We start from the raw sequence: 12,465 nt of genomic DNA on the forward strand, positions 1-12,465 counted from the left end.
GTTATATTAAGTTTATAAACACGAAAGTGATGAATTTGAATGGATTAGTTTACGGCTCGTTTGGGCTAATGAAGACCGCAGATACAACTGGAAAACGCAGTATAGATGGGTCTCCTACAAGGACTTTTTAGAGGTAGCAGGAATCCGTTGGATTTAGGTTGCGTGGATCCAGCCATTGTGGCGATTCTTGGGTGAGGCTTATGTTCAGCAATGGATGTCTGGGGGCTAATGATGATGAAGATACGACTACGTAAATATATCCACGCCCAGTATCACAAACTCAGTATCCCACAAACTGCCCTAGTATCAACACTCGGGTTAGGGGAGAAATAAAGCACCAAAAAAGCTGTGGACACTGAAGAAATTGAATTAGATACTTGAGGAGACCAGCATTTTTGCAGACGTGTTTTTTTTAATATCATATTATTTTGTTTTATTGTCCCAAATACGCTAAAGCAAGTTGCATGGACGGAGAAGCAGACCCATTCTTCATAGCTTAACCGTATCTATAAAAAAATAGCCGGGGGTAAAAAGTCTTTTTATAAATTAAGTTGTTCAAACTTTCAGTTGTAAGGCTTGATTTCGCTATCGAAATACTCGAAGTAAGTAATTTATGTTTTACACAAATATTAGTTTTTCGTTTATTGCGAAAAATCATATGTTAGTTTATTTAAACTGAAAAATTTGCCAATTTTAAGGATATGTATTCGTGAATTTTATGGTTCCATTTATTTACAACGTAATTCAAAGAATCTGTACTAATATTATAAAGAGGAAAGATTTGTTTTTTTGTTTGTATTGAATTGAAATTAGGGATCCTTACGAAAACTCCAATAATGTAACCCAAGGTGTAAAAAAATTACCTAAAATATGCTTTACATCGCGTGCCCTGCGACAACGATTGATGATAGAATAAAATAATGTACTACGACTTTCTAGAACAAATTATTATTTACAAAAAGTGTCGCGACAGCATATGTCTAACTATTATAACTATGCCGCAATAAATGTTCTTTTATTTAAAAAAATAAAACAAGTCAAATATCGTTGAAATTTTTTTATAGACCCGAGCCGGAGCGGGCCCCTAGTAACAAATACTTTGATAATAATACGGTCTCTTTATAAAGCAAATCCGTCTGTAGAGAGATATTTTTTTAATTGCCTCATTTAAAACCTATTAATAGTGATATATCAAAGTAGAACTAGACAGAATGCAATATTTTGTGTAATGACGTCAGCGTTTTAATCTGCTCTCTGCGACGCGGGAAAGAGATAAGAAATCTGACATTGATATCCATCAAATTTTTAATCACATTTATCTCAGAACCTCTTACCCGAGTTCAAATTCCGTATTCAATAGTGTTATTTATACACCACCAAACCGTCTAGCCAACAATGAATACCCGTCAATCTTATTGAGAACTTAGCTAATCTCGGCTCCATATTGGCCGTGCATCATATAAGCTCTAATTAACGGAAGTTTGAACTAAAACACAAAGCCTACAACGATCTCTTGGGTTCGTTGCACAATCCGAGTAATTGTGAATCTTAACACTTGACTAATCCTCCTCCTCGCGTCGTTTGCCTCAATATTGAGGATCATGACCCCCGCTGCATCAGTTTCTCCCGTACGATTTCCCTCCATCTGCTGCGATCATTAGCTTCATGAAGGGCATTGTGGATGTTGATGTTCAGAGAAGATCGTATTTGGTCCGACCGTCTCGTGGGAGTGCGTCCTCTGGGACGTTTGCCTTCTACCTTGCCTGTCACCATCAGCTGTCCAAGATTTCAAGATTGTGACCCTCTTTACGAGCATTATGTCCGAAGAATTCCAGCACCCTACGAAGGCATATAGTCGAAATTCTAGTCTTGATATTAAGCTCTCTCAGAATAAACACGTTGGTGTAAAAGGTGGTCCACGGAATCTTTATCTTAAGGCGTCTATTCTTCTACTTGACTAATACAGAGGTAACAAAAAAAAAGTAGAAGATAGCCTTATAAATCCCTGCCGGCTTAAACACGTTGGTGTAAAAGGTGGTCCACGGAATCTTTATCTTAAGGCGTCTATTCTTCTACTTGACTAATACAGAGGTAACAAAAGAAAAAATAGAAGATAGCCTTATAAATCCCTGCCGGCTCAATAACAAATGCGCGAATTGATTCATAGCCCTCCCAAGGTTTCCGTTTCACGTAACGAAACTTTTATAAGTCAGTTAAGGTCTATTTCCGTTACTCATTTATAACGTCGAAAAAGCTTTGTAACAACCTGTTTCGTTCATAATAGCGTTAAAATGCGAACTGGCCTTCACAATGTACTATATATTTTTATTTTTTCATTGCTTAGATGGGTGGACGAACTCACAGCCCACCTGGTGTTAAGTGGTTATTGGAGCCTATAGACATCTACAACGTAAATGCACCACCCACCTTTCACTAAAAACTCCTGCGGCTGTGAGCGGCAGGAGTTTTTAGTGAGGTTCGACTCCCACATACCCCACCTGCCGTGCGGGTGGGGATCCGGCGATTTTCTCCTGTGGAAAAAAACCCACCTTGAGATATAAGTTCTAAGATCTCAGTATAGTTACAGTTACAAAGTCTGCCCCACCCTTCAAACCGAAACGCGTTACTGCTTCACGGCAGAAATAGGCAGGGTGGTTGTACCTACCCGCACGGACTCACAAGAGGTCCTACCACCAGTAATTACGCAAATTAAAACACAAGTATCAGTACACAACACAAGCAATAAATAAAAAAAGCTTAGCAACCCCTTGAGATTGATTACCAGTGATATGTAAGCAAAAAATGTATCCTTTTTTTTAAAGTAAGTAGTTGGGTATTATTTATCTACTCTAATAATAATTCCTGTGTTGCCAAGGTCTATCGCGACGATCACATTGTGTCCAGACGATGAGGTAGGTACATGTAATCCGAAGGACAAGCTATTTTATCTTGATTCCCGCAATGAACTTGTGTACCAATCAATTGAAATATATTATATACACATACACACACACATTAATGTAATGAGTATAAAAATAAACACAAGACAATAATAATATGATGAAAGGCAAACGATGACGTCACTTAGGAGCGGTCCCGAAGCCGCTCCTAACTGACAAAAAAAAAACATTACACAAATTAGTTTTTGATAGCTATACGAGGTCAAAGTTCTGCGGGTCGGGTATTTCGTATATCCCGAATATTGATCTGTTCAGAAATGAAAACGGGGAGGAATGTCTGGCGGTATCATGCGATATTTATTTATATTAATACGTGAAGCAAAAACTTTGTACCTCTTTTCACGAAAATTGCGCAGACGGAGGAGTATGAAATTTCGCACACACTTATAAAGAACTAGCTGTACCCGTCCGCTTCGCTGGGCATTTAAAATTAACATTATTATTTCTCACCCCCACAAACATTCTCATCATTGACGCCCCCGCAACTGGTGTAGGGAGTCCAACACTCATATAAATATTAGCCTATCCATTAAGTACATGTATTTTCTACATGGATACCAAGTTTCAAGTCAATCGGATGCATGATTCAGTAGTTATAACAGAACATCCGTAAAATCACTGTAGATTTATATATTAGTATAAGATATAGAGAAGGAGTGCAGAATGCTAATATTTTTTTTTTAAATTATGCCTAAAAATACATTAAATCAATTAAAAAAAGAACATTACACACACTACCATGTATTTGAAACAACACATTCTTTGTTTATTGTCAAACTTTTGTTATTGTTTAAAGTCGGTGGTGAAATTGAGGTTAATATTGTTTATTTATTTAATATTATTTGTCTAAAGTGTAGTCTTGGCGAAATCTGTGATTTTATAGAAGTATAATAAATCTTTGACAATAGAACCTTAATAATGTTCAAACTTATAATATCAATTAATTATAGTCGAATCTCGACTACTGCGCGACCAATAGTTTTTATTAATAGATTTTCGTTGGCAGCGATGGAGTTGTTGGTTATTCTAATGACAGTGTTTTTTATATCATAAACAACGATCCCATTGTCTATTGTTATACATAGTTGACGTAACGTATTGATTAAGTAGTTTTGTGTGCAAAGGAATGTAAACATATTTTATTTCATACCCGATCCTGTAGACCGAATGGTAAACAGTCGACGTTGCCCTAAACGCGTCATTACGGATCCTCCCGATCCATTAACGGTGCTTTTAGGTACCTCAAGCACCGGTCACCGTCCTCGTCGAACCCGTCGCTTGCGACGAAGGGCTCGACAAGTGAATTAACCCATTGACGGAGCCCACTGAGTTTCTAGCCGGATCTTCTTAGTGGGTCGCGTTTCGGATCCGGTGGTAGATTCTGCGAAGCACTACTCTTGCTAGGGCCAGTGTTAGCAATACTCCGGTTTGAGCCCCGTGAGCTCACCTACGAGTCAAGAAGCTGAAATAGCCTTTCAAGGCTATCAACATAGGTAATAAAAAAGTATTTTATTTTATTTACTATATTAACACTATATTAAATACACACACATTCTATCAAAATGAAAAAAGAAAAACAGCTCTATCATTCGTGACCACGAAAACTGTGGAGTATTCGAAATGTTAAAAAATATTTAAAAAAATATGTCAATAATAAAATAATATTATAGTAAAATTAATGCTCAAGATAAGAACCATATAAATTAGGAATGTTTAATTCGAATCAATTTGGACATCCGATCTTATGCTTCCAAAACTTTTGCCCTTGATTGAACATGGTTGCTCTGGTTGGTACAGGAGCACAATGACGTCACAACATTAATTCCGTCATCCTCTTTGAGACATTACGTTGAAACCGAAGCTGTATCGGATAAAGGAGCTGTCCCACATTGAGGTCGGTTCGCGGTAGAAGCAGACGCGACGGCGATGTCCTTGCGAGCTATTTAAAAAAAAAAAGTATCTAACTGGAACAAGCTTTTTTTTTTCTTTTTTTTTTTCGTTCTACTTTAATGTCTTCGTGCAAAGGGAAACCCTCTCACGCTAGCTTAACCAAAACGGTTTGCGTGTTTAGTTCGCTAACTTTGAAATTAGTTTTTTGATTGCTTACACGCTAAAACTTCTAATGTCCCGGGAGTTTGTAAATCGGTCTTGTGCAGTTAAATCATTATATTTTCATTAAATGTTCACGATTGACTTCCACGGTGAAGGAATAACATCGTGTAATAAAAATCAAACCCGCAAAATTATAATTTGCGTAATTACTGGTGGTAGGACCTCTTGTCAGTCCGCACGGGTAGGTACCACCATGCTATTATCCATGAAACGTCTGGCGGGCCAAGTCGAATGCAATTATAAAAAAAAAACATTCAACAACCAGCCTTACGGATAGTGAACACAGAATACAAAATCATTACGCATAACATCCTCTGATCAGAATATTAGTTGAGATGTATAACTAGAAACGAAACACGCGCTTTTCAACGCACCGACGCGTACGTTAACAACTAACAAATTAGAAATTATCGCGTTACAATGACAACATAATTAATTGAGACATTACGAAGCGTGCGATCGAATGTTTCGAGTCATGCAAACATTGAACAATTATGTTTTACTAGATGGATGTAATATGCTCTGCGTAAACACTGTCCCGCCGTCTCAATAACTCCCACTAGGTTTCAGCCCGGTCCGGGGTAGGGCGCCGGCTGTGGGCGGCAGGAGTTTTTAGTGAGGTTCAACTCTGTTTATAGTACACTGGCACCGCTGAAATCAATGTAACATTCAGGATGGACGCTGAAGAAGGATCAAATGTGTGATCTAAGTTTTTTTTTTTTCCTACCTAAGCTGATAGCCTTAGGGGCTATTTCAGCGTAACCGTGGCTAGTAGGTGAGCTCACGGGGCTTAAACCTGATGACGATGCTAACACGAACCCTAGCAAGAGCCGTGCTTCGCAGAATTTACCACCGGATCGGAAACGCGACCCACTGAGAAGATCCGGCGAGAAACTCAGTGGGCTGTGTCTAAGAGTTAATTTACTCGTCGAGCCCTTCGTCGCAAGCGACGGGTTCGACGAGAACGGTACCGGTGCTTGAAGTACCTAAAAGCACCGTTAGTGGATCGGGAGGATCCGAGATGACGTGGATCTAAGTAATAAAACATAGTTATTATCTTTGTTTATCTATATATAAAAATGAATTGCTGTTCGTTAATCTCGCTAAAACTCGAGAACAGCTGGACCGATTTGGCTAATTTCGGTATTGAATTATTTGTCGAAGTCCAGAGAAGGTTTAAAAGGTAGATAAATATGAAAATGCTCGGAATTAAATAAAGTTTAGGTCATTTATTTATCGATTGAGGCACTACGAAGTCTGCCGGGTCAGCTAGTTAAAATATAAAAATGACTGAAACGTCCAACACGAACAAACTCCCACATACCCCGCCTGCCGTGCAGGTAGGGATCGGGCTATTTTCTCCTGTAGAAAAATAAGTAGTCGAAATTCGACTATAACTAATTGAAATTATATGTTTGAACATTATTATGTTTCTATTCGTCAAAGATTATTTATTATACTTTCATAATCGCAGATATCGCCAAGATTAAACTATAGACAAATAATATTAATCTATTCTCAATTTGATTACGGGCTGTAAATAATAAGAAAAGTTTGAAAATAAACAAAGAGTATATATATAGTGGAAGTGAGCGAATAAATAATATGTGGGGAGTGTTATTTTTATTAAGGTTTTTCTTTTTTTTTTTGGATATTTCTTTTGTGCCTGTTGCAATGACAACATTCTATTAGAATTCAGATTCAGAAAGAGATAGCAGTTTAAGGTTAGAGAGGGTAGGAAGAAAAAGGAAAAGTTTTAGAAAGACGTGTACGAAGTGATTGTGAAGTAAAATAAAGAATTACGCTATATTCATCCCGCCCGCATGGTATGTAATAGAGGAGTATGGTAGGAGAAAACACGTTGGTCACCCCAGGTGACTGGGAGTACAAGGGCAAGAAAATAATGATTTATCGTCACCTTAGGACCACAGTACCTAATGACTAATTGTTCCTTGTGTTTGCTATTGGTGATGTGTTCAGCTTTTAACAACGTAAGCTCCTGGTTTTCCAGCGTTACCTCGGTCTACCGGTGATGCTAAAAGCCGGCGAGTACTCCCCAAATAATCCTCTGATCCGGGCCGAGAGGCACACCGGGGACGCCCTGCTCGGCCTCGGCGAGTACGAGCGTCGGAGGAACACGCTCCGGAAGATACGCCAGCAGCAGTACCGGGAATATCTCGATGAGGTATCTCGTTTATATTTTTATGACGTAATCGGTTTTTAGTATTATCGATAATCGTATTCGCGTCCCTAGCTGTCACGAAGCGTGTGTCGCCACCGTCAAGAGATGAGGCCGAGTTCTCGGTTTTCAGGGATCAGGGAGCTGGCTAACTATAATTTGCGTAATTACTGGTGGTAGGACGTCTTGTGAGTCCGCACGGATAGGTACCACCATCCCGCCTATTTCTGCCGTGAAACAGTAATGCGTTTCAGTTTGAAGAGTGGGGCAGCCGTTGTACTGTAAAAACTGAGACCTTACAACTCATATCTCAAGGTGGGTGGTGGTATTTACGTTGTAGATTTCTATGGGCTCCAGTAACCACTTAACACCAGGTGGGCTGTCGTCCACCGGTCTAAGCAATAATAAAAAAAACTAGCCGCGCGGGTCTCGTCTTATCGTCTCGTCGCAAATCGACTTAACGTCTAGCTTTGACTCTATTTATCTAGAGACCCTAGTTGGGAGTTGAGGAAACTTCATAAAATTATCAAGTCATTTCTATACATGTACCACATAGAATTCCCTACTGATTAAAGTCGATATTTAAATATAATAATTAAATTAAGTCTCTTTACCGTGACGTCAGCAAGCCAAAAAGAAAAAAGAAGCCAAAGAGCAAGCGGAAAGGGAACGCCGTGAGCGAGAGGAGAAAGACAGAGCGCGAGAAGAGAAAGAAAGACTGCGACTAGAGATAGAGAGGGAGAACAGCCCTAAACGTAGAGCGAGCGTTAATGCCATCCCCAAAAATGTTAATTGTAATAAGTGAGTATATTATTTTATTTCGCTGTGACATCCCAAACTGTCCAAAGAAATGTCCTCCAATCCTCCATCTCCACCTCAACCTCAACCTCCACCTCCAAGACTATCTGGCCTCTGAAGAAAATATCAGTGTTTTTTGTATTCTTTCTTAAAATAAATTATTTAGAATAACCTAAATTCTTTTGTGTAATTTTAGTATTTAAGTCAATTCCAGAATGAACAAAATACAATGCCCGTCGATAGATATTGCACATCGACTTTATGAGAAGAGACGATCGGCTAATTTCGGCTTCGTAGAGCGCTATCTCTCTCACACCTGCCGATGTCACGCTCGTCGGTGTTTCGTGCTCTCTTTACGAGTCGATGTGCGATATTTATCGGCGGGTACTGTACGCGTCTCATACTAATTGACGCTTGATGTTATGTTACTACCCGTCAGGAGGGCGGAGGTCGGGGCTGCGGAGCCGTTATCGGTGGCCGTGCAGACCGACAGCGCGGAGCTGTGTCGGGTGAGTTTTTACTAAGAGTCTAATTAAAATTGCTCCGGCTTCAGATCTCAGCTCGAGAAGTTGCTAACATCCACTCTAGCAAGAGCAGAGCTGAGCTTACCACCGGATCAAATCGATGCCTCCAATGAACACTACTCTAACTCAAAATTTTGAAATTTTCGTTTTTCACACAAATCGCTTCTCTATTTTAAAAGTATTACAGATTCATTATTAATGGGGTTCGAAGCAAGAGTAAATCAGCCTGACAATAGGACGGGAGCCAATCCCCGGGAAGATCCCGCAGGACGTCGTCTCGGGAGACACCGTGAGTGGCGCATAGGAGCCACCTTGCGCCGCCTCAACACGGAACCGACAGCAGAGCACCGGGCGCCCCTGCACCCAGTACCCAACAGTCCCTACGGGAGATTAACGGGAGCATCGTGACCGCGTCGCCCACCCCGCCTTCTTCGCTGAGGAGCCGAAGAGGGATTCTACTCCCTTTCGCGCTCCTCAGCCTCGCGGAACGCCATGACCAGGTCGCAAAATCTGGCCATGGCCTCCCACGAACTCTCGTCCTCTAACATGCGGGCAATGACAGCCCGCAAGGAGAGGTCCCTCCCCAGCACCGCGATGAAATCTCGCCGCGGGTGCTCCCAACGCGGACACGCTTCGAGTGCGTGCTGAGCGTCATCATCCGGATGTCCGCACTGGTGACAACCCGGATGTAGGGTGGTGGTACCTACCCCAACACCAATGCGATTGTAACAAACGATTGGATTTCGCTGGTTATTAATGAAATTTTTCGTTGTAGCTTTCGGGATGTCAGCTGACGGAGGCAGAGAGGGAGCTGTCCCCCCGCACGGCGCGCGGCCCCGCCCCCCGCGCGTCCCCCTGGCCCGCCCCCCCCAGCCCTGGGGACTGTGACGGTAAAACAAATCTATATAATAGTTCAACGACCTGTCAGTACCAGTTCCGCGCCAAGATCTCCTGTGTGGAGTTAGAACAGGTTCCTTATGTTTGCCGCTAGGGGCGCTGTTTCAACTCTATACAAAATTAAGTTGTTGTATTTTGTGTATCGTCGTTGTCAAACCAATATCTGCTATGTGCACTTTTTGAGATTATTTATTTTTGACCTTTTCTTATATATCACAGCCCTATTTAACGTATAAAAAAAACTGTTATGTGTCTATAGCTTTAATATTTATCTATAGCTTTCATTTGATATAGTTCTTAAAAATTCACCTTCATATAAAATTTTATACGAAAATATTTTTACTCGTTAATTCAAAATAGAGTTTTTGCACATAGCAGATTTTGGTTTGACAGCGACGGTATGTTGGTTTTGTACCGCACTCCGATGCGGAATTTATAGCTAACCACCAATGTGCTTAGTGCGAGTTTTTTAACGTTCTCGATAGCGTAAAAGTTAACTCAAATTATGCAGTTGGAACAGCGCCCCTAGCGGCAAACTTAGGCAAACGTTCCAACTCCATATAAACTCGAGTTAACTTTTACGCTATCGAGAACGTTAAAACACTCGCACTAAGCGCACGACTTGGTCTGGGAATACGAATGTGGAATGTTAAACTGATAGCAAATTTTATAGAGAACTAGCTGACCCGGCAGACTTCGTAGTGCCTCAATCGATAAATAATATACCTAAACTTTTGTATAAAATAAACTTAAAACAAGCAAAAGAAATGCGTCCGACGGGGGACACATCAAAGGGAAAACAAAATTGTTATTTTTATTTAATTCCGAGAATTTTATAGTTATCTATCTACCTTTTAAACCTTCTCTGGACTTCCACAAATAATTCAAGACCAGAATTAGCCAAATCGGTCCAGCCGTTCTCGGGCTTTAGCGAGACTAACGAACAGCAATTCATTTTATATATACAAGATTATTGTTGATTTTCAGAGGAGTGCGTGAAATCGAACCGCGCTGAACGAGCCCCCGGACAGCACCGCACGCCGTCCATACTCGACGCGGACGCGATACAGCTGAGGAACGCGCAAGCCGAGAAGGTGATCAATTGATTTCTAAAATGACGTCACGTCACATTTGTCCGGCGCGGTCCCGGGACCGATAGGGAAGTGTAGCGACTCTGACACTTTTCCACGCAGACATTTTGACATAGTTCAACTTACTAGTGGTCCCCCGATAGTCGAAATTCGACTATAATTAGTTGAAATTATAAGGTTCACTGTTGTGATTCTATTGTCAAAGACTATTATGCTTCTATAGTCACAGATTTCACCAAAACTACACTTTAGACAAATATTATTAAAGACAAACAATATTTAATCAATATTTTTTTTTAATAAATTTTACTGGCTTGGGAAAAAAGTCCTTTAAGTCAAATCAGTATTTGTGTTTCTTCATCACTTCATTTCACATTATTTATATTAAATCACTGTGTTTTTAATGAATTTGTATAGGGGTACGAAGCACTTTGGGTTGTTTAATAGTTCGCCTAAGCGGCGGGAGACATTGTTAGATAAAATATCGCACATAATATCACTCGAGAAAACTAAACGATGCAATATTTAATCTTTTTTTTTTTAAGAGATGTTATGACCTCGTAACTGAGACCTTTAAGTCATGTCTTATTTTAATTTATATTATTCATATTTTTATGAAAAATGATATTATGGAGTGAAATGAAATGAAGACAATTAATTTAAAAAATAACTAACTAACTAAGCTAACATTTCCTACTTGTCTGAAGAGTTGTATTCTTGTCGGCAGGAAGCGGAGGCGCGTCGGCAGCGCTACCGGCTGGAGCTGAAGCGTCAGATACAAGAGCAGCAGAGGATCAAAGAAGAGAGGAAAAACAGAGAAAAGTAATTTTTTTTTTCGAAAATAATCAGTAGGTTTTTTGTCGAAAAGCATTTGGGCATTGCGGCCAGAGATCTCATGTCCCATGTCTCATGTCTCACGGCGGATGCCCTATCTCGATATGATGTCTATATACTCTGATGATAATACTATACTATTATCATCAGAGTCAGACCACACACACGCATAATGACCTTAAATGATAACACCTAATGATCTCTCAACACTAGTCCGCAGCATCTGTTCACGACTTAACCCAACCTAATCTATCTTTAGAAGGAGGGAGCCTGGAGATCAGTAATACAGGTCTTTGAACCTAGTACAGACTTCAGATCTTTCGAAGGCTTACAAAATAAATTATAAGGTTAATTTTCATTTGTATTTGTACTATACCTTTAAGAGAGAAATAAATAAATTATTATTATTATATTATTATTATCATCATATATTATTAATAGGAGAGTTGTTCTGGTGGCAGGTTGTTGGAGCAAGCCGAGCTGCGTCGTCTGGAGGAGCAGCTGCGCGCGCTGCGGGCCGCCGCCGCCGTCAGTACACCCTCAACTCTATACTTACACATCAGCAACCATTAGAAATAACATCCTAAGAAGAAATGCGGGATTCAATATCAACGAGCTCACAGCCCACCTGGTGCTGAGTGGTTACTGGAGCCCATAGACAGCTACAACGTGAATGCGCCACCCACCTTGAGATATGAATTCTAAGGCCTCAGTATAGTTACAACGGCTGCCCCGTCCTTCAAACCGAAACGCATTACTGCTTCACGGCAGATATAGGCGGGGTGGTGGTACTGTATTAGAGTGATGTAGGCAAAATAAAAGAGAAGTGTTCAAGTCGACAATTCGTGTAATCACTATATAGTATAAAACAAAGTCACTTTCTCTGTCCCTATATCCCTAAGTATGCTCAAATCTTTAAAACTACGCAACGGATTTTGATGCGGTTTTTTTTTAATAGATAGAGTGATTGAAGAGGAATGTTTATATGTATAATAACATCCATTAAATAGTGGAGAAATCAATAATAAATTACAGCTTCCGAAGCGAAGCGAGGGCGGGCAGCTAGTACT

General features: G+C 40.2%; 1 protein-coding gene across 2 annotated transcripts in view; it reads left to right on the plus strand.

Moving 5' to 3' along the window:
• The window catches only part of LOC101736163 (histone-lysine N-methyltransferase, H3 lysine-79 specific), a 30,647-nt gene that overhangs the window by 13,244 nt on the left and 4,938 nt on the right, over positions 1-12,465 (plus strand). For both annotated transcript variants that reach the window (XM_004933504.5, XM_012696694.4), the window contains exons 3-9: positions 7,084-7,257; positions 7,877-8,052; positions 8,489-8,558; positions 9,349-9,463; positions 10,458-10,564; positions 11,289-11,383; positions 11,857-11,923. In XM_004933504.5, the coding sequence (XP_004933561.2) occupies positions 7,084-7,257; positions 7,877-8,052; positions 8,489-8,558; positions 9,349-9,463; positions 10,458-10,564; positions 11,289-11,383; positions 11,857-11,923 (804 nt within the window). The remainder of the gene's footprint in view (positions 1-7,083; positions 7,258-7,876; positions 8,053-8,488; positions 8,559-9,348; positions 9,464-10,457; positions 10,565-11,288; positions 11,384-11,856; positions 11,924-12,465) is intronic.

This window comes from Bombyx mori, chromosome 28 (genome assembly GCF_030269925.1).
Source record: "Bombyx mori chromosome 28, ASM3026992v2".
NCBI lineage: Eukaryota > Metazoa > Arthropoda > Insecta > Lepidoptera > Bombycidae > Bombyx > Bombyx mori.